At 46.3% G+C, this 23,869-nt stretch overlaps 1 protein-coding gene across 1 annotated transcript; it reads right to left on the reverse strand.

Moving 5' to 3' along the window:
* Positions 1 to 560: 560 nt before the first annotated feature.
* On the reverse strand, positions 561 to 1,460 carry LOC142586255 (arylamine N-acetyltransferase / N-hydroxyarylamine O-acetyltransferase-like). Its single transcript, XM_075697503.1, has one exon. The coding sequence runs from the start codon at positions 1,458 to 1,460 to the stop codon at positions 561 to 563; it is 900 nt and encodes a 299-aa protein (XP_075553618.1).
* Positions 1,461 to 23,869: the final 22,409 nt, after the last annotated feature.

Raw genomic sequence — 23,869 nt, forward strand, 5'->3', positions numbered from 1 at the left:
CTCACCGGACTGTTCAGTGTGCGGCGTTGTTGAGACTACAGACCATGTGCTCGCGGTGTGCCCTGTGTATGCGCGCGATATACTATAACACTGGCAGCTACCTTGCGACCTTTGGACAGCAGACCACTATCGGTGGACCTCCTGATATGCGAATGCATGATGAGTGTGGGGCACACAATAGAGGCAATGCGTACTTTTTCACGCTTCTTAGGCGACACGCCCTGGACTCGAGCTTTTGATGGTAACACTTATGCGATCTGTTCTTTCATCTCGTTGCTCCCATCATAATCATCCCCCATTGTGACCCCTTTGTTCTCTTCTTCCCCTTCCCTCTCACAGAGTAGCAGACCAGATACTCCACTTCCCGGCCGACCTCTCTGCCTTTTCCAGTCAATAAACTTCTTTCTCTGGGCTCGCTGTGCCATACTATACTATATTTATCGTGCACGCAACAAGCATATGGTATGTATACATATTTATCGCACAAAAGTTGTTTCCGCTAGCTCTTTTTCTATTACACGGCGAAAATAATTTTCGTCACCACGACAAGAACGTTGCAGTTATCCCTCCGGCCAAATCGGTTCCTTCAGAAAGAGGTTCTGGCCCAGCCTCGAATTTTCCAGCAGGCCTCGCAAGCGAACACGCAGTGGCGCTGCGTCGTCCGCCGCGTTCAGGTTCAGCCCGAACTCGTCTCGCAGAATCTCGAGGATGTCGTTCTCGTCCCGCATCACCCGCTTCTCGACGACGCCCCGTATCGGCGACCAGCGCACGAACCGGTCGTTGATGAGCCGCAGCCAACAGCCGTCGTCCCTGGTCGATCGGCGTCCCACCAAGAGCAGGCGCCGCAACGAGCTGTCCGAGTGGGTCGACGAGTACCAGTTGAGCATGCCGAAGTCGAGCCAGTCGAAGTCGTACGGCTCGACGACGCAGAAGGCCTTCCAGCCGCCGTTGCTCGTGGGCCCCGCGATCTCAACAGCCTCCGTCGCGTCCAAGCTGCGCACGCGGAACGGAGTCGCGTCGCCTGCCAGGGGCAGCGCCTGGTGCAGACCGCACATCGGCATGCCGACGTCCACGATGTAGCGCCGGCCGTCAGTCAGCTCGACCAGCAGCACCATGTGGGATAGGCGCTTGCGCTTGTCCGAGTCGTCGGGAGTCCTGACACGCACGCGGGCCGCTCGCAGGCACACGCTGTAGCCGAGAGCCAGCAGCAGGCGGGCGAAGAGAGAGTTGAGCTCGTAGCAGCAGCCTCCGCGGCCGCGCTCCATCACCTTGCCGAGTACGGCCTCAGCGTCGAGGCTGACGCGTCGTTCCAGCAGCACGTCCAGATTCTCGAAGGTGGCTCGCTCTAGGTGCGCCCTGATCAGTCGATCGAGGTAGTCCAAGGTGGGCTCGGAGGGCTTGGAAACTCCCAGATGCCGGAGGTAGTTCTGCAGGGCTCTTACATCGGAGAGCGGCTCCATCGGTGGCGTCTGTCCTTCGGGAATACGTCGTTGACACTGCGGTGACAGACTTGTTCCTGCTCTTGCGTCCAAACACTGGGTTACACTTTCGAGCGTGTTGCTGTTATTTCTCAGTGTACTGGCAGAACGCAGTATGGTGTATCGGCCGTGAATTCCGAGCGCTAAACAAGACCGCGCACGGCCACTGCATATCTTCGTCCTCGCAGATCGTCTTCACCTTGTTTTCCGATACAGCAAGCGTGCAAAGAAGGCAGTATTGCCTGAACGCCGGGCTGATGTAATTATACGTTGTCTACGCGAACCGCCGCGTCTGTCGTTTCCTCGTAAGTTATTTGCTCCTCTTAAACTTTGCAAGAAGTTACCTTCGAAAAGCCGTTTCGTCAGCCTGCAACGAAAGACACGGAAAAGAGTGGTCATTCTCAATTTTCCCGTCACAGTGACCAACACAATTGCTCGTAGAGACATCGACAACGTTTTACCTTATGCAAAAAAAAAAGAGAAAAACATTCAGAGTCAAAACTGCGATAGCACAAGCTTTCATTTTCGAGTAACGCTTAGAATGTTTCACACACGGAGCTTTAACTTGACGTAAGCTTAAAAGCTATTGCGAAAAAACATTTTCGTTTTATTATCATAGAAGGCAAGTCATACGAGGATGAGAAAGCTGCTCCACGTACAAATGAGATCTGAAAAACAAAACGGACTCTGCAGGGCCTGCAAAAAGAAAGAAAGAAGGACGTATCACGAAAGGACAGGCGTGGACACATACAAGAAAGAAAACAAGAAGAAAAGAGGACATGAAATAACCTTGTAAGGCATATCATCTTGAGGCGTTTGTTAAATGTGCTATATGTCAACGTATTTAAGCGTATTTCAACGTATATTTCAGTACGTCATTTTCATCTGCTCTGTCATGAACTTCATTTACATGCGCTTACGGGTCGAGTCAGAAGGCTCAGTCCGACCCAAGCGTGTTTGCATGTATTCCCCCAAGTGAAGTCAAAGCACTATGTGCAGACAGGCTGACAGAGCACACGTCAACGCTCCCTTGGCCTGATCACCCCACGGCCAGTTCCTGACACGCCGAATCTACTCTACTTTATTGGTTTCATGCACACGTGACTTTTCGCAAAAGTCGTAGTCGTGCAACCCGCATTATTTTGCATAACGCCAATCCTGGTTTTAGGCGTCCATAACCTAAAAAATGGCGATCATCTATACACCGGCTACGGCGAAATCCCCTAAGTTGAGCTAATGTATGTGCTACAAAAGGTAAAGTGAGTCTATAGAGTAACTATATGTACAAAAGCGTTACTGTACGGACCTATACTTCTTGTGTATTATGGCTATCATATTTTTTCTTCTTGTCTACCACAGCTTTTGTGAAATTTTAACACTGAGCATTGTGTCATTTTGGTGGTGAATTTCAGTTTCCGGGGGCAGGCGTTCTGTCAGGCTTTTTTGCCTTTTCGCCGGCTATTTAGGCAGCGGTAAATTTCTTTTCTTTGTTTCTAGTTTCCCGAAATAAACTTAAAACTTACTAACTCTACCCGACAATGATTATGGTAATGATTTATTGGCATCCCTTTTTGGAACGGGGATGGGACAAATCGACACCTAGCCTGCATGGGTTACTCAAGTATGTTATTAATGCTGTTTTTTAGCATTCTCTTACACATATCTTTAATCTTTTCTATCTACCTTGTACCACTGCCCATGCCTGTGATGGATCTGGTTGTATCAGTCTATTCCGTGCTTGTTTTTTTTTTTCCCCAATTCTCTAAACCTATCTTGCTTGTCTCGACTGCTGACCATTGATACTTCCGTCTACTTTTCTACTTTAAGTCCAAGCACTTCTGGAAGTTGTAAATTACGCACTAGTCTCGCTAGGTTAATCCCTTAGCATTCCATTAGGATGTGCTGAATGGTCTCCGGATTTTTGCCGCATCATACGCAGGCCTCGTATAATTGCGAATATTTGCTCTGGTGTGCTTTTGTCTTTAGTAATGACAAAGCGTCGACCCTAAAGATAATCTCGACACATGCCGACTAAAGCAATCACTGCAGATTCGCCGCACCTGATTTTGCTACCACTTTTCGGTGTCTGCAGTGCTCCAAGGCGACGTAGCGAAGCGAAGGGTTGTTTCTGCAACAACTCCTCGTTACTCCTCGTTTTTTTTTTTCATTTTGATCCCATCGAGATGCGCCCACCACGGCCGGGATTTGATCCTGTAACAACGGGCTCAGCAGCGCCACAGGAAAGCCACTACGCTACCACGGTGGGCGTTGCGCTGCTGAGTTCGAAGTCCCGGTTTCAATTTGCGATGCAAAAATGGTTGTGAGCCACGTTCTGAGTGCCCGTTAAAGAACGCTAAATGTTCAAAAATTCAACCCGAGACCCCTCCCAACTCACTTTTCATATATATGCTGGAGCTCATATAGCAGTGCGTTGTGCTGAGACGTCAAAGGATAGATATAATTTGTCCGCAAACATCTCACCGCTTGTGGCTTATACCGGGTTACAGGAAATGTGTACAGCACCAACAACGCCGGCAGTGACATCATGCGACCCAGATTTGAAGCAGAGAGCACGAAAATGTAATACGACAGTGACCTACCAAATTTTACTTGACTCTGGTGTGAAACTGGTAGCGACCTAATCGTTGACGAGTAGGCCTTTTGTGATCTTCCATTGGCAGAAATACTCGCACGGCAGGAAAATGTTTCAAGCACATTGTAGTTGAAGAAAGCGCTCCAAGATGTTGTTACCGGCTCTGCTGTACTAGATTAACCCCATAACCCCGTGCTATACTGCCGTCCACGGCTCCGGTAAACAGGTAATCCGCTAACGGCAAGAAGCTTACGGAGAAGCTGCAATCATCCAATAAAAAAATTCTGAAATGCGCACTCAAGGAGCGCGCATGTGTAAAGGCAATTCATACCCCCAAGTGAGCGAAGGACGGCACCAGCTCAATGACTAGCCAGGTCAGCTTCCCAATAATATAACTACTGCCTACCTGATCCTATAGTTGTGTGTGCAATGCAACTTGCAGCTCTTCATGAAGATGGGAAAACGGGGTAAAAAGCTATACAGCAGTTTATTAAAGAGAGGAGTTGAATATTTAACGACGGTGACAGGGGTAAATAGGTTCGGTTGCGTTTGGCGCCCCTGAAAACGTTTATCGATGGCAAGTTTTCTGCAATAATTTTTTAATGAAAGGTCCATCTATCATCGAATACTTATGGCAATTCGTAGTAAAGGTCATAGAATTGCAATGGTTTGTCAACATTATCGAAATGCAACCACCGTTATGACGCGTTTGGTTTTTATTCTGTTTACGCATGAATAGTGTGCGCGCTTTAGTATTATATCTGCACATTATTCAGCGGTGAAATGTCGACAGGGTGTTTCAACAATACACAACACTGCGAATTATGCTATTCTTGGCGTTTTCATATACGTCGTAGCGCCTGCTTTCTTGACTAACACGCAGTTTGTCTATAGGACGGGAGCGATCTTCTTCTTTTTTTTTTTGTCGGGAATCGAACGAACCCTTCACTCGCGTCTGCGTGCGTTCGAACAGAGCAAACTTCGAATGCGACAAGCACACGCATACAATATCGTATATCCGAAAACACCATGAACGCGCTCGTTGCCAGCTGCGGCACATGGAACGAGGAAGGCTACCGTTGCCTAGCTATAGCAAGCGAGTATCGTACGTTGTAGCTGTGGCGAGGATTTGTTTCCTCGAAACGCGTCGGAGCGTCATATCTACTACACGTCTACAGGTGGGCCACGTAGCGCTAAGTCTATGTCGTTCTGGAGCAGCGTATGCTGCAGTACAGTGTACTAGAATTCTAGTACACTGTATCTGCAGGTCTCTTCCGCGTACACGGCCTCCATTGGTTGAAAGCGTGTGGAAACTCGCACAGAAGGACCATTTCCACTCCGATGTACGTACCTAAATTATGCGCTTCTCTTAGAGAAGACGAACGACAGCTTGGCGGATTTGTGCGCAGTGTACGTTTGCGATAGGTAACTCCGGCATCAGTTAAACAGCTCTAAACTGCTGCATGTGCTGCGTCCATACGTGCATACGGTCCTTCCGTTTGCCGACGACTACGTCCATCGTCATTGCTGGGTCATTTCCTCATCTTCGGCTTGAGCCCACTTTCTTACCAGAAGGTCGTTTTATTCATTCAAACACAAAAGTAACTGGAACGCCAATGCATTTCCCCGCAAAGTTCGGAAATTAATATCTCGAAACCGGTGTCATCTTGAGAATTCTTTCCAAGTAGATCCGCCTTGCGAACACCGCGGCTAGAATTTGCAAATTGCAATATGCGCCATAACGTAATGAGTTACAAAGTTAATTAGTATTGTTTGTTGATTAGTCGTATATGCATTTGTTTGTGTGCGTGCGTGTGTGTGTGTGTGTGTGTGTGTGTGTGTGTGTGTGTGTGTGTGTGTGTGTGTGTGTGTGTGTGTGTGTGTGTGTGTGTGTGTGTGTGTGTGTGCGTGCGTGCGTGCGTGCGTGCGTGCGTGCGTGCGTGCGTGCGTGTGCGCGTGCGTGTGCGCGCGCCAATAGTGTCCGCCCCTTCGAGTAGACCGTCTCATAAACTAGAATTGAGCTGTGTGCCACAGGCAACCTTTAAGAATTATTGGAGGTGTTCGCTGAAACACCCTGTATAAACCGATTCGTCATATATATGCGTGTTGTCATCAGTGGCGTATAAGCGCCGGCGTGTAAGACGACCGCAGCCCATTTATTTACCCTAAAGGCCCAGCTTGGGCATTACATGGGGGGGGGGGGGGAGAACAAAAGATATACAAAGGTATGCGTCAACGTGCATGTAAGTCGAATATCCTTATATGAAGTCGTACATGCTATGCAATCTTCACATCACTTATCATTCGGCAACATCATACGCCAATAATTCTGACATTATACAAACAATAATCTCACATCTTCTGACATCTGAAGAAGTGCAGGAAGAAATTTTAATGTTAATAATTTCCGAATGTTTCATTAAGTGCTTGTTTGAATATAATATGGTCCGTTATTTCGGCTATATTACTTGGGAGATGATTCCATTCCGCAATGGCTAAGTGCAGACATAAAATCTACAATAGTTTAGTACGTGCAAATGGTTGGTCGACCTTAAATTCGTGATCAATCTGTGGGAATTTTCTTTTGGCTGGTAAGATGTCTGCCTGAGAGAAGATATTTTGGTGATGAAAAAGCTCAGGGAAGAAAGTTAGCGAGATATCTTTCTTCTAGTCTGCAATGGGATGAGTCCTATAGGTCATGTTTTATTTTGGTGATGCTTGAATGTTGTGAATAGTTACCAGTAATAAATCGCGCTGCCTCGTTCTGAAAAGATTCTAATTTGTTAATAAGATGCGTTTGGTGCGGGTTCCATATAAATTAGGCATACTCGAGCTTTGAACGAAATACGGTGGTATATGTAAGAAGCTTGGTATCACTATTAGCCTGACGAAGGGTTCGACGAATGCAGCCAAGAGATTTGCATGCAGCAGAAACAATACAACCCACATGATTATGCCAAGACAAAGTCAGAGAAAGATGAACATCTAGATATTTAAATGATCCTGCAGTTTCTACAGCCTCACCATTAAGAAAGTATGTGTGTTTCGTAATTTCACTGGAAGTAGTAAATCTTATAAGTTTACTTTTCGAGGTATTTACGCTCATTTGCCAGCCATAGCACCATCTTTCAATCCTGTTCAAGTCATTTTGTGCGGCACAGTCATATCACAGTCAGCCTTACATTTTATTGGCCGATACAGAACGCAGTCGTCGGCATATAACTGGATTTTCGAGTGTATACCCTGATGAATATAATTTATATAAATAAACATAGAGTGGAGTCCCAAAACGAAACCTTGAGCCACACCGGACTGAACAGGTGGCAATGACGAACGGACATTATTACTTACGACAGCTTGTCATCTGTTACTTAAATATTCTTTAAACCAGTTTATTACTTTTTCGTCAAATTTAATCAGCGTCATTTCATATATGATGTGGTTATGAGCCACACGGTCAGAGGCTTTAGCAAAATCTATAAATATGGCGTCAGTGTGTGTAAGTTCGTGAAGGTTAAGGTGAATGTCTGTAGTTAGCTCAAGAAGCTGGGATTCACATGATCGGCCTCTTTGAAAACCATGCTGGTTTGCAAACAGAATGTGGTTGCTAGCCATATACTGCATGATTTGAGAAGATAACACGTATTCAAATAGTTTGCGTACAACAGACGTAAGGGATATAGGCCTATAGTTTGTTAGCTTGTTTTTGTCGCCGGTTTTATATATTGGTAGCATATGTGCCAATTTCCAGTCGTCTGAAATTTCGGCGGCGTCGAGAGACTGTTCAAACAATAGTGTAAGTATAAGAGCAGAATGGTACTTTGTCATGTTTAGTAGCTTAGTACAAATACCGTCAGGACCAGGACTAGAAAACGATGGTAAGCGCTCAATAGCTTTCACAATACCGTCACTTGTCACAGTTATACATTCCATAAATGGAGAACTATCAGAAAACTGTGTTGACATATCTAGGGGCTTTTCGTCATTAAGTACATTACAAAAGAATAAATTAAACCGATCAGCAACATCCATGGCATCAATTGCAGCACCAGACTCAGTGTCTAAAACAGTTAACTCTTTTGTTGGTGCGGGAGAAATGACCTTCCCCCAATTTTTTTAAATCTGTTTTTAGAAATTACAAAATGTGCTGGTGAAAAACTTATATTTGGCATCCTCAATAAGAAATACACATTATTTAGAAAACGATAAATATTCTGACTTAGCTTCAACAGATTTAGCGCTTCTTGCTTTTCGAAACAAACGTTTCTTTTTATTCAAACATCGCTTAATCTCTCGAGTAAACAATGGCTTGTCTGCTGTTTCATAGATCCGTTTTTTTTTTTTGGAATGTATCTCTCCCGCAGTTTTAACAACTCGTCACGAAAACGGATCCAGTTATCTTGCAATGAACAGTTTTCATACTTCTGCATGAATGACAGGTAAAATTCAAACAGCTCAGAGTTGAAGCTTTCGGAATCTGCTTTATAATAGTCATAAATCTTTTTAATCTATGACACGATGGTCACTGATATACTCTAGTACATCCACGGCAGCACGTTCTTGGTGTGTTGTTACAAGCAGATCAAGAATATCATTGTGTCGCGTAGGGATTTCGATAAGTTGAGACAACTGAAGATACTCTAAAAGGTCAACAAAATCTGCACAATCGCGTGTCTGGCGCGTGCTAGGGGATTTTAAACCATACCACTCTGTGCCTGGAAAGTTAAAATCGCTGGCCAAAGTTATGGGAGAGTTATTATATTCGGATTGGACCAAGCCTAATACAGACTGCAGTTCCTCAGAAAAATCTTGTAGAAAGTCAGGTTGCCTATAGCATGCTCCAATGACCAAAGTTACAGCTGGCAAATAGCATGCAACTCAAATAGTTTAAAGAATGCTGTCAGTAGGAATGGGTTTTACCTTTATATGCTTTCTTACGGCTATTGCTACACCTCCTCCTTTTCTATCCACATGGTCTTTACGAAAAGCAGTGAATAAATTTGAAATTTGTAACTCAGAATTGCTAACTTCAGGAGTTAACCACGTTTCCGTTCCGATTATAACATATGCATTACAAGCGTGAATGAAGGAAGTAAGCTGATCTTGTTTGTTGAGGATGCTACGAAAGTTGACGGAAATTATAGAAAATGTAGGTGTCCGGCTGTCTTTCTGCGCGTGGCGACCGCGTCATGGGGTTGCATTTCGCTGTAAACGTTCCACGACCCTGCCCTCGGAATGCTGGTACCGATATAATTTCCTGCCTAGCTTTAGCTTATCGAAAGATAGCTTAAACTTTTCATCGGGCTGACAATTCGCTCGAGCAAAGTCGCGAAGCTGTTTGCGCACGAATTGTATTCGAGGTGAAAAGTCCTCATCTACCCAAACCTTTAATTTCAAAACTTTTAGCTTGTAGGAATTAGCTAGAATACCGGATTTTGTCTAGTAGTGTAGAAACTTCCCTATTACTGACCGGTGCTGCCCTTGCCTGCGAGATCCAATGCGACGTGCACGTTCAATATCCGTTACCTCGAGGCCAAGGTGATCTCTGCAGAAGCTTTCAATGACAACTTGAGAAGCCTCGTAGTCTTCTTTCTCTGCCTCGGGCAAGCCTTTGAATATCAAATTTCTTCTGCGCATGCAATTGTTGATGTCATCAACAAGTTCAACTATGTTAGGTTCAGAATGCCGCCTATCAGAAAAGGATGAAAGATCGTTTTTGATGTCATCGACACCTTTTTTGACTTCAGATAACGCTGCGGCATTTCCCAAAGAATCGTCTAGCAAAGCTTCCACTTTCGAAAGGCGTTTCGTAAGGTCAGTTATACCTGATAAAATGTCCTTCATCTTACTGCTAATTTCCTTCTGAAAATTTTCACGCGCAGATTCGGCATCCTTTAGGGCATCAAGAACCTTGTCTATCTTGTCATGGCTGGGATTGACTTGAATGTCACCGCAGCAGATTAGGAGATGAGCCGCAGAAAACATAAGAACAATCAGTCGCACTCTCGGGCACCATGTAGCAAAGAAACCAGCAGCTTCATGAAAACGGAGTCTTTCACTACAGCCCCACTGTAGTCGTTGGCTATGGTTACCTATCCGCGCTCGATATTTGACAATGCCAACATCCATACTGTATACACATATAGTCATAGGCACTGGGCTTGGGATTTGCGGCGTGCACTAAGGTACAGTTTACAACGCATGAAATTGCACTCGCCTATAAAAGGCAGAAGAACGATGCTTAGCGCTTTTCACAAACGCCGCCAATCCCAACGATGCACAATCCACGGGGCCCTTTTATAGCTATCGCCGCAAGCGGGTACCGAATCAGGCATCACGTGAGCCAGAAGTCGACGCAAGCGCCGTCCGTAGCGATCACAGTAGGCAGCTGGGTCGACGCACCGTGGTTTACGATGTACTGATCACAGCCGCAGTGCGAAGCTCGTGGCCCGAGATCCCAACAGGGGGTTGAGTTGAGTTGAGTTGAGTTGTTGTAGGCTAGTGGTGGGATTAGCCTTGCAGTTGCTGCCGGGGGTTGAGTTGAGTTGGGTTGTTGTAGGCTACTGGTGGGATTAGCCTTGCAGTTGCTGCAGGCAATTGCTCCACCGTAGCGACACCTAAAATAAATTAATCACATAATCACACACAGACCTCACAATTATAAATGGTCATTCCTCAGTTCACCATCTGGAGGCCAAATCCGTGTCCTGTAGGTAATTTAAAAGAAGGCGAGAGACCTCCTTCCTACACAACCGGTTTCTGCGCGGGAGAACAATGTCCTAAAGAGAACTGTGAGGAACTGTCTTCTTGAGGGACCCGAATAACACACTCCTTTCCGCTTTATGCACAGTACAGCACATAAGGTAATGTTCTATATCACCGCACACACCACACGTTTAATATAATGGAGACAACGCCAGGCCAGTCTTATACATCCACGCAGGGGTACGAGCAGAGCCCGTGCGAATGCGGAGAAGTAAAGTGGCTTGGTTTCTTTTGAGACCCTTGATCACACATGGCTTGTGAGGTGACCTCCACAAAAAACTGAAGTGGCACAACACCGCTTCTCTGAAGAGTCTGTTGTCCTCTTGAGGCACTCTTCTCAATGGATTCCCAGACAGCGCTCTATGAGCGAGGCTGGTCGCCATCTCGTTGCCTATGATACCTATGTGCGAGGGCGCCCATTGGAAACGTATGGAGCAGCCTCTGATATGGATATTGTGCACCGAGCGTAGGGAGCTAAGACATAAGGCATCAGTAGGGAACCCGTGCTCTAACCTTTGAAGGGCAGATTTTGAATCTATAAGAATGACAACAGGTTGAGGCGTACAAAACCGTAGTTTCTTTAGAGCTGTCTTAATGGCAACGCTTTCGACCCTTGTGGAAGACACGACTGCAGTGAAGCGAACAGACCAATCATACTTCAAAGAGGGAATGTGAAAAGCAGTTGCACTAGATCCTTTGACCTTGTCCACAGAGCCATCAGTAAAGATTTGAAGATGACGTGCATATTCAGTCTCAAGATGTTCCAGTACCAGCGAACGCGTTGGCGCCAGAGGAAAACTCTGCTTAGCGTGTACGTGAGGAATTGTCCACGAACAATCGAGGCTCACGAATGACCAAGGTGGCTTCAACCTCTTAGTTAGACCTCTAGCGTCAAGACCCAGGTAACCAAGAGTATTTAGTGCCAAGTACGCTCGGGACTCAGATCTCTTTCGAAGGCGCTGTAGAAGGGCCCGGCCGGCTGCCGTCTGTTTGAGGCGGCCAATTTGTATCAATAACCTTTGTGAAGCGACTAGGCTAAGAGGTCTCGATAGAGATGCATAAAGTACTGCATTGTTAGGAGCAGTCTGCGGAACGCCAAGAGCCCTTCTTAGGCCCTTTCTGTGCAGAACCTCAAGTCGTTCGAGCTGTGATATCGAGGGGGAAATTAAAGGGAGCTGATACATTATTCGACTCGTCACTAGCGCATCGTGCAACCTGATCATTGAAGATGGGTGATTTCCCCATTGCTCACTTGCAACTCTGCAGATCACATTGAGACGCGAAGATATCGATGTCACAACCGCGCCCATAGCTCGTCGCCACTGAATACGGTAGTCAATAATGACGCCCAAAAAGCGCTTGTGTTTCAATTGTCGAAAGCAAGATTGATCAGGGTCTATCTTCACCCGCGCATACCTTCTTCCTCTACCTGGAAACATGATGAAGCCAGATTTTTCCACCGAGAGAGTCAACCCAACACTTTGAAGGTAATTTTGAACTGATAATAATGCCTGTCGAGCTATCAAAGCTAAACGCTTGTGTTGATATCCGGTTAACCAAAGAAAAATGTCGTCGGCGCATATCGACATATGGACATGCCTGCAATGTTTTTGCACTTCAGCGGGGAGACCAGCCATTACAACGTTATAGGGAAGCTGAAGAGTCTGTCGAATTCAATAAGACGCTCATATACGGATGCGGGAACCTTGTAAACCATGAAGGTAAAATTTTTTTTTTTGGGGGGGGGGGGATTTTTCACTTAGGAGCGACGCAATCGTCGGTTAAAATTGTGCTGTAGCTCCGCACCCCCCCCCCCCCCCCCCCGTCGAGTGTCGCTCGCTGCTGCTGACGCTGACGATGCGAGCGGAGACCGGAAACCGCGGCGTAGTGACGTCAACACTGGTGTTTCCTTCGCAGTGTCCGCGACCGTGCCTGACCGGGCTTATTTCTGCGTGCGTGCCCTCCTAATCTGCTTCGCTCGACCCTACATTCTTTTGTTTGTGTGTATATAGGTGTGGTAGTTGACGTGCGCAGCATCAATTGAACTTGTAGGCCGATCATGCCGGCGTTCTGTGCAGCCTACGCTTGCCCGAACACCAGAGGCCGCGACGATGTTTCAATGTTACATTAGTTCCTGCAAGACAAGAAGCTTTCAGGTAAGTGGGAGGCTGCTGTGAAGCGAAACAACTTCAAGCGCTCAAGAACAACAGTGTTGTGCTCTAACCACTTCCGTGACGATTACTACCGGAGTTTATCAATAATGCGTGCTTTGGGTTCTCCTAAAAAGAAAAATAGCACGCTGAACGGAAGGTGCATGTTTATCTCCCACCCTTGACGCAGGTTTCATCGCCAAGCGCGGCGAATTTTCTATTCGCACGTGTGTTGTGAAACAGCCTGCATGCAGCTACCATAGCGCAGTGCAAGCGTAAAGTTTGCATGTGTTGGAAAGCCTGCTCACGCCAGGACGTTGCGCTCCCCCTTCTCTCGCACACATAGAGAAACCGACCATCTCACGTAGCTGACGGAATTCGCCGGTTACGAGTAGCGTGCGGATGGCGCGCTAATGAAGGTTCTATACTACACGTGCTACAACAGCCGGTAAACTTTTCCCGCGTTTAAACCGTCTATGTAGATTGCCGACAGCTTTGGGGCAGCGCACAAGTGCCGAAGATCGCATCACCGCTTACGTTCTACGAGGAGGCATGCAGGAACATAACACTACAGTTGTTTGCCCGGAAACGTACTCAATGGAACGCTGAATGCAGCTTAGCAAAAAACATACTCGCCAAAGAACATTTCCAACACAAGGAGATGCTAACACTTCGCCTTCGTTCGCGTGGAAAGCAGTGCTTGCACCAGCATTTTTTGCTTCTTGGAGAGGCCGGCTCTTCGCACTCGGCTCGTACACGTAGGGAGTAAAGTATAAACCCCTTACAAGTGATCTTGCACACGACAGCGACAGCGCGACAAGCGAGGCGATGGCTGTCGCGTTCACTCGTCGCCTGCAAGCCGAACTCCACGCGAGCGACGGCTTTGAGCGACGACTTCCCGGTATGAGGGCAGCAATATACGCACCGAAACTAGCGTGACGCATGCTTTATCAATTTAAGTTGATGTATTTTACTGAAGAAGGAGCATAAAATATTTCCGAAGTTCTTGCACTAGGTTCTTATTTTCGCACCTGTAAAATTCAATAGCTTGCTCGTTCCGTGCGACAAACAGTAGTATTCGAGTTATGTACATCTAGTTTCGGCTTCGCACTATTGGCTAGTCGCTCATAGCATTTCCGGGCGACGAGCGACGAGTTCTAGATTTCTAGAAACGAGCGATCGAGCGACAACACCGAGCGATCTGTTCAAGCGACGGCCCGTTTTGTCGCTCGAAGCCGTCGCCCGTCACCGTCGCGCGCAAAATCGCTCACGTGGAGTTTGGACTTAACGCCGAACTCCTCAGAGAAACGCAAGCTCTAGAAATTTTCCATGACCGTCTCAGCAAAACACCACCAAACTACCTTGAACCGTGCTTCGTGTGTAGCGGCAGCAGTCGGTCCGGACGGACACCATTGTTGACGTCACGAGGCGCCCGACCAATCACAAGCGAAAACGAGGCGCGCGAGCTGGGCGTGTCTGCTGCTGCACTTTTCGTCGAAATAAAATATGTTTGCGCTTTCTTTCGCTCAATTTCGATGCGATATTCGATTTCAGCGTTCAAAACCACGACGTACTGCTCTTCACTCATTTTTTCTGGAAAAGCTTTCAGCTTCCCTTTAAAGAGCGTTGGGGAATAAACACTTCCCTGAGGTACACCTCGCGATACCGCCGTTTCGGTGCTTGTGGTTCTTCCTAACCGCTCTTGAATTTTACGATCACTGATAAATGAGTGAATGAATCGCAGAAGATAGCCCTGTACGCCCATGGCCTGCAAACTATTTAGTATTGAGCTCTGAAGGACGCTATCATAAGCCTTTGATACGTCTAGGAAAATAACAAGTGTTGAAAGGCCGAAAGCTTTATGATGTTCAATATGGCTTATCAAGTCCAAGACGCTATCTTGCGCGCTTAAACCTTTTCGGAATCCAGTCATACATGTTAGCAGAGCCCTTCTATCTTCGAGCCACCAAGATAAACGCTTACTTGCCAGCTTCTCCATGAGCTTAGCCACAGACTATGTCAGTGATACAGGACGATACGAGGCTAAGTCTGTCATTTCTTTGCCGGGCTTCAGCACTGGGACAACACAAGCCACCTTCCATAAAGGAGGAACGTCGCCAGTCTCCCACACTCGATTGAGATAGCTTAGGAGCATCTTCCGGTATTCCAGAGGTAGGTTCTGCATCATCTGGTTGGTGATGCCGTCAGGACCTGGTGCACATCGACGCCGCAGGCTGCTGAGTGCTGTCTGTAACTCTCGAAGTGTAAACGGGGCGTCCATCACAGACGTAGATGTTGCAGACAGAGCGCAGGGATGAATTCCTGAACTTGCGCGTACAAATTTGTCTGCAAATTCCTCTGCCAAGCACACGAGAGGTTTCTGCTTGCGCAGTGCAAGCGCTTCGAAAGGTTTACTAGGACGAGAATCACCAGCAAGACTGCCAATGACTCGCCAAATTCTCGTCATCGATGAGAAAACCGGCAAGCTAGCGCAGGAGGACGCCCACTGCGACCTACAGAGCTTGTTCGTATGGCGCCGAATGGCAGAGTTAAGCCTATTGAAGGTCGTCTTCAAGGATCTGTCGTCCTTCTTCCGCATCAGTTGTCGTTCCGCCCTTCAGCGCGCTGCGCAAAGGTTCCTGAGTTTTAAATCCGGATTCCGAAAATGATTACGTGTTAAGGTGGTAATCATGGACTCAAAGGAAAGAACGAGCTGTAGAAAGTTCTTCAGGGTGCCAGTCTGCATCGCTTGAATATATGAACGCAGGACTTCAAACAAAACTCGCAGAAGGTCGGACAGGTCCTGATTTTTGAGCTCCTTATTTTGCAGTACGCACTTCCTCACAACTTCAACAAAAGATGCGGACTGGGACCCACTCTTGGCCACTGCAGCTGGTTTTTTCATCTCTTTTGAGGCGAGGGAATGTCCTCCATGTTGTCGAGTCTGGCTGTGATCTGGCCGCATAGGAACTTGGACACTTTTTGCTGCAGCAGATCGAACAACCGACTCACCCACAGAGGACTTTGTCGTCTTGCTAGGCTCAGGTCGCTCACTGACGTTGCTTGTTACCACGCTACGAACTTCCGACTCTAACGAGGGAACTCAACTTCCGAATCTAACGCCGGGAACTCGCCACTTACAGGTATCGGCTTCTCAGTAGGTTGTGGTTTGGGACTCCTAATGAAGGACACTCGGCGGTGTAAGGCGCTTACACGGAAGGGGCAGCCACCGAAACTCGCTGGATGGTCAGCACCACAATTAGCGCAAGCAAAATCTGCCTTGCAGGCTTTGTAATCGTGGGCGCCACCGCATCGTTTGCAACGTTGATCTTTGATGCAAACTTTGGCTACATGCCCAAAGCGTTGGCACCTAAAGCATCGGAGAGGAGGTTCAACGAATTCTTTGACTGCATGCTTGGTAAATCCGAGGTCAATTTTTTCGGGGCGCTCCGTGTTGGGAGCAAACGTTATCAAACAGAGTTAGTAGGTTTCGCTGCCCATTCTTTTTCTTGGGTCTCCACCCGGCGCATCAGACTTTTCACGTGCAGAACACCTTGCGGCTTCAAGTAGTCAAGAAGGTCGCTTTCCGAATACCACACTGGTACTCCCCTAATAACAGATGTGTTAGTCATGTAGTAGTGGGGCAACCGGGCTTTAACTCTTATGTCACCAATCTGAGAGCACCGGAGAAGAATGTCAACTTACTCTTCCGTTGCGATATCTAAATAAAGAGCACCTCGCGTTGTGAAGCGGCTGCGAATTGGGGCAGATCCCAGCAGTACTTTAATGGCTTCGAAGAGCCTCATAGGGTTCCGCTCTCTCAAATCAACACCTTTCTCTGTTGGCAAAACTACCACTGGGATTCTGACCGTTCTTTGTTTCCGATGACTCACCACCTTGAAGCCGTCGCTGTCCACTTCCGCCATATCAGCCACTTCCTCGTCAGGGTCGACGATAGTTGTGTCGTCCCCACTGAGCGATGATGACGCACTGGACTGCTTATCGTCCCTGATGTCTGGCAGCTCCACACCTTGCGAGGCCACGGCCGCCTCCGCCACGCTGGCTTCCTTCGGATGGCGCTGTCCCTTTAAAGATGCCGGCGCCGGAGCAGCCGTACCTTTGCCATAGGGACAGTACCGCCTTAAAGATGCGGCCGTCTTCCAAGGATATAAATAACTCACTTAATGAATAGCAAAACTTATGCAAAAAATTAGAGCTGAGGTGACAACAGGTCGAACAGCATCGTCTTCCTCTTCTCATCCCAACAGGTTCAGCAGCGACGTCGATGGTGTCTCCATAAAACGCAGAACAACGATGTTTAGCGCTTTTCACAAACGCCGCAAATCCCCATCACCCCTGCTTTGGCCACGGGGAGCCCATCCTTGTTATTAAAGTTCAATGGCTCCCTCAGACGCCACAAGGCTCGCCCGCCACACCACGTGCATCTGTAAGCATTATTATTATTATTATTATTATTATTATTATTATTATTATTATTATTATTATTATTATTATTATTGCAAAAAAATCTGATTATCTCCAAGGGACGGAAAATAACATTACCGCGGTTCTGTGCAGCTGTGTGGCATTTGCATATCTTTAAATCTTGGTGCATAACAGTCAGGACACCCTGCATATGCGTATCCATGCTGAGAGCCTGTTTTTCTCGCAGTACATCAAGAATTAAATCAATTAAGTCCACTTACCTTTTCTCCCTCACATTCTGACCCCTTAGTGCACCCCAGCACTTGATTCTTAACATCATTTAACGCGTATCACGCGGGCAGTTTAGATTATCATTGAAATCGGTCGACACTAAACTTCTTTATGTCCTGCAGAACACACTTCCTTTAATAGTGTCATTCTTTGATATCGTTTCAACACTTCAGGTATGAACTTCTACCACCTGAATGCGGCGGGTGATGGACCCATTTCTTTTAGATGCCGCCGAGAAAGTCGAAGAGAAAGCTGCTCATTAATGCGCTGACGCTCTTAGGTTACTTCATGCCCTTTCCGGAGGCTATCTATTTATGCAATATGTTTGTATCTAATTGTTTTCCTGCCTACTAAAGTCACTGGGTAGTCACAGTCCATGGTCGAACGGGTAGTGATTCGGACTGCTCTGCTGAGCAAACAAGGTTTTAAACCAACCGTCAGACCAACTTCAACATCAGATTAGATGTGCCACACTTGAACCTCTTTCACGCTGACATGGGTCACTGTAAATGCGGGACTGCGTAGGTGCTGCTGTTTGATGAAACTCTTTGACGAGCACTGACCATGTGCCGCTTTTCAATTATTGTATTCCACGCCAACGCTCGCCATGAATGGACTGGGTATGTCCCTTACATACTTCGAGTTTCAATTTACTCCAGACCACATTTCTCGTGAGAACATAGAAAATCTATTCAATGTCAACTTTTAATGAGTGCACTCGATAGAGATTAAATTGACTGAAGATACGGAAGTGTCAATTGACTCCCACTCTATAAGCTTTACACTGACTAAAATTAAGAAAACGTCAGTTGACTAACAATCGACAAACATTTAATTGACCAGTCATTGAGAACCCTCGAAACGTGAAAATAGAAAGGCATTCGATTTACTAGCCGCTAATCGAGATGCACTCATTATAATTAGGTTTTATATTAACAGGGTAGTGTGCCATTGAGTAGCCTATTAGATTACTACAAGCATACAAGCATGCTGTGGACATTGACTGTTTAATTGCGTACAACAAAAATGCCCTCTCCCCTCCCTGACACTGTTAGTTGAAAGGTATCGGGTGTAGGTAGCACGATCAGTGTTTGTGTGTTAATTAATCGGTATTTGTTATGTGTACGGATTTCCTATTTTCCTATAAGCCTATTTTACACAACCTGTATGAGCTCATTTATCTCAATTATCCACGGTCTCCAGCGCGTCGTTGTGAGCGATTTAGACTGCCAAAACAATTAGTGGTTATGGTTCCTGTCAAATGAAGCAGCACTGAGGCTGTTTCCACGGGGCATATGGCACGGTAATAATTTACGTGTTTTGCGTGGGTACGCACGTTTGCGTGTGGCAAGGTGGGGGCTGGCTAGAGGGTGCCACTTGACAATACGTCGTCTGCTTTTACCAGTTTTTCCAACGTCTGTTCAATTATTTGCGATAACTGAAGAACACCACCAAAACGAACTTGAACAAATTGTGTGTAATGTAAAAAAGGTACTCCGTATAAATGAGAATGATAACAGAGTCGACATGTATTCAACATACCTGAAGTTAGTACACTTCGGGAATTAGATTTATATAGGCAGTGAAGAATTTTCCTATCTTAATTTTAGTAAAAAACAATAACGCAATGTTCCAAATCCCTCATCTGCAGATGTATGTTCCATATCATGCTACATTAAATACTTCTTGTTATAAATTTCACCAGTTGCAAATTATAGTTTTGAGATGATTTCGGACTCCCGAAATTGCTTCGTTCTTTCCGCAAATACGCAATCAATACACATGACCTTATATTTGAATTCGTACCTCTCTTTTACAACTTAATAGTCCTCAATAAGTGTTAATATGCGCATTTGCCATGGTTTAGGCAATTTCGTATCACCAATTAACCTGTCGTCGCTTTTCTATTATCCGTTATCCAGTGCTCTAGCGATTTCTCTCGAAATTTAATAAAAGTACATATTTGGCTTCGTTTTGTACATCCAACAGCGTTTTTTTTTACCGGTTCGTTAACATAAGATTGACGCATGTTCTTCCTTGCTAATTGCTTCACAATATGCAAAAAAAAAATGCTTTTTACATTTTTGGTTGCAACGAAAAATGAATGCATTGATTGAAGAAATATGTTGGTAGACAGACTGGTTAGATAGCTATGCTAGCCACCTTAGAAAGACCAAGGTAACATGAAAAACTCCTGATACAGCTTTCTGTTGCTCCATACCTTCTGCATAAAAGTGATCTTCGGAGCGCACACGCAATACACGCGAAGTTGCCGTACAATTGGCCCCTCGAGGCACCTTGCGTGTATTCACGGGCTTCTTTTAGGCTCGGAAAAACACTTTTATGTAGCATGTATATTGAGCAACAGAAAGCTGTATCGGGAGTTTCTCACGCTGCTCTACATTGCTTTTCACTGACACTTTCATTATAATGTTTGAGCAGTTAATTACTGGAGAATAATTGTGTAATGAGGTGGATTGCTAAAACAATAAGAGTATCTCCAAGCGACGACAAACATTACCTTGGTTCCGTCCAGCTACGCGGCATTTGCATATATTTAAATCTTGGTGCATGACAGTTAGGACACCCTGTATAAGAAAGCAAACGCAAGACGAAGAGATGGCGTGCATGTAGAAATACGTGTGATGACGCCGAAAAAAAAAATGAGCGCCGAAAGGCTAAAACACACACATTGGGAACACCTCTTAAACCACTCTAAAGCTTCTCATGAAAACAGAAGCACGAAGAATCCAGCGGGCTATAAGATACTACCGGTTTGCAGGTTCGCCCAGCAATTCTGCGTGGTAGATGAATTTTTCAGCCTACAAAAGGGTCGCCTACATGCTCACACTAGCGCATTTTCATACAGGCACCTACACTGAACAACTTGCAGCTGCCAACAGCGCAAGGGAGAGTGCAGTTATATTTCTACCAGATTGTACGTGAAATACCTGAAGTGATACGTCGAAAGTAACCGCACGTAAAATGCTCAGGGTCAAGCCTGTAAATAGGTCAGAAATGTTTTCTTTCTTTATTCATTTTATTTCTCTAGTTTGCTCTTCATCAATTCCAGCTGCTCAACTAGAGCCACAGCTACACGTCACAGGAAAGCGCGATGTTGAAAAAACTGATAAGCTCAAAAAAAGGAAAAAAATTAAAAAAGGACCTGATGTGTGCTTTCGATGGCATGCCCAATTGTGCGCACTGGCTAATTTGTTAAAACAGTTTAGGGCACACGAAAAGTAATTCCAATGAAATTAAGACTGATTAAAGCACCATTGAAAACCGCATTTTAGCTTAATTGGCAGGGGAGGGGGGGGGATCGAGTTATTAGAAGAAAGAGTGTTATCCAAGTTTTCATTTCACGATATTTTGCGCCGAGAACTAATGCGGGATTGATGCCTCCGCACTTTTGTTAAGTGCCTGCGTTTTTACTGACTTTCCAAGTCTCCCCTTACAGTAAGAGTCGCCACCATACCATTGCAACATCGTAGTTTACTAATACAGCTTAATCTAATATTCCTTCCTAGTGTCCGGGACTTTAGTAAAAACAAAAGACAGCAGCAGCTCGTCTAACCAAGGAGTGTAGCCAATGAAAGCTTCGACTTAAAGAAATCACAACTCAGTGGCGGCAATAGCAAGAAGTGCATGTCAGCGGTCGTCGAACCGAACGCTACCGCATTTCCATGTATGCGTGCACAACCGGAATACTTTCTAAACGCACCACTGGTGACCTAGTAAATTCGAGAACATGCTACAATCATCCACGATCGCGCCTACGAGCTGACACCACAGAACACTTAGCTAAAGAGTGGGCACTCCCATAGAGCTATATGGGACGCGGTATGCTACTATACTAGAGCTCATATGGCTACTGGTGTTCGGTGGGGACTACGTACGCATGTGCAGCAGTCGTGATGCAACATTCACAAAAGCCGTGGTGGGGGTCCCCCCCTTTCGGTTTCGGTTTCGGTTTCGGGCGCACTGATGGGCGTTCCGAGGCGAAGCGCCGACATGCATATTCTAATTTAATCTATTTGTTGGATCGAACAATTCATTGTAATGCCAACTTTCGGCAAGCTAAACTTTTCCTTGATAAGCAATACCTTTCAGCTTCTGTATGTATTAGGTAACCATGTTGGACGCACTACCAAGTTTCGATTGTGTGACAAATAATCTGGGATGCTTCAACTTACATTTATTTAAAGCAAAATATCGTGTAGAGAAATGTATTAATTAGCCAGTCTTATAGAAACGCCAGAAGCGCTGCACGTTTGTTTTGCAACATTTACTTTACATGCACTGTGTAACTACAGGAACAATGCGAGATTATGCTGTGATTGGATATCAGCATTTATTTAGGCATTTATTCACAAGACACTCAATATACAAAACACAGAAATAGGTGTTGTTTTGTTTCATGCATCATTGGGAGCCAATTTAGTTATATTGACGCGTGTATTCTGTACGCGGAAGACAACGACGATGGGGGTATTAACGGACTTCGTCTAGTGGGTGGCTGAGATTGGGTGAGGACGAAGAAGACGTGCCTCTGTTCCGTTTATTTTCGAACAGGTTGTCCTGTTCGAACATTATCTAACTATCGAACATTATTTTCTCTCATGCCGCCGCTTTCTAAGACAAACAAAAATATTAGAATACTCATTTACCAAACTTGGCCTATCGCTAACCTCGACAAGCATTCTTTCTTTTGGGGCCACTTCACTTGGATCCAGCCACAGGGATGCTTTTCTTGCAGTTTACAATTTTATTAGAGACAAGAAGAGTTCCTTGCAGATTGTCTACAATTATCCATAGTTTCTATTATTTCATTTCTTTACGTTAAGCTATTTTATCAAAATTCTTAACAATATATTCATTGCAAGTCTAAATTACAGTTCTATCATCCCACGCTCCACTATTCAAATCTAATTTCTCTGTACTTCTAACCTTACGGAAAACCGCCTGCTTCTTGGCCAATCCCCCATAGTGGGCACGCGCCACTGTCTGGGACACAAGACAAGACAAGACAAGGTTGTCCTGTTCTTGAAGAACGTCTCCCTGCCTTCTGTCCGCGTTGTACCGCGACACTGGTGGAGGCGCTGGGTACTGTGCTCGCCTGATGCTCCGGAGTCCTTCTGGGAGGCGTTCATCTATCCAGGACGCATCGTCACCAGTTACAACACCCGTGCTTCGCTTTAGTCGTAGACTGCTAGGCCTTGCCTCGGAGTTCTCCCCTTTTCAACCACCTCTCTCCGGGAGCTGCACACATCTCGCAATGGCCGAAACCAGCCCACCGCAAGCACCCCAATGCAGCCGGTTTCCCACTCCACAACAGGTAGCCGTTCTGCATCCATTGGTTCCCGATCGCTATCGCGGTGGTCTTCTAAGACATTGAAGACTGGCTTGACAAGTATGAATGCGTCGCACAGATTAACCAGTGGACTGAGCAGCAAAAGCTTTCCCACGTCTATTTCGCCCTTGACGACAGTGGCCGTACTTGGTACGAGAACCGTAAAGCTAGCCTAACGACATGTAATGACTTTCGGTAGTAGATCACGGATACTTCTGAGTGTCGACCGACGCGACCATCCCCAGCAGATGATGGTGCTAGGGGTGCAACAACCTAATGAGTCGGTCGCAATGTTCGCCGAGGACATGGCCCGCCTCTTTCGTAGAGCCGACCCGAACGTGACCGAAGATAGGAAGTTGCGCTACCTCATGCGAGGTGTAAAAGAGCAGTTCGCGGGGCTTCTGCTGAATCCACTAGCCACCGTCGCTGACTTTATCAAGGAGGCTATGGCTATTGAGCGGGCCCTTCATCAACGGTGCAGGCACTACGGTCGACTGTCCACCAGCACTACAATCAATGCCGCCGCAGGGACTGCCGAGTATCACAATTCCTTGCGTGAATTGATGAGAGAGCTTGTCGGAGAGGAAGTGCAAAAGATTCTGACACCGACATTGGATAGACCCGTAGCATCAATCGCCGAAGTGGTGCGCGACGAAATCAGACAGGCGTTCCCGACAGCCGATCTTCACGATCACCAGCGTCCTATGACTTACGCCGCCGCTGTCCGATGTCCACCACCCGTCACAATCACACCGCCGTACCACCAGCCTCCGACAGCCGCTCCTTGGTCGCCGCCGCATGAGGAGGCTTCGAG

This window comes from Dermacentor variabilis, chromosome 6, assembly GCF_050947875.1.
Source record: "Dermacentor variabilis isolate Ectoservices chromosome 6, ASM5094787v1, whole genome shotgun sequence".
NCBI lineage: Eukaryota > Metazoa > Arthropoda > Arachnida > Ixodida > Ixodidae > Dermacentor > Dermacentor variabilis.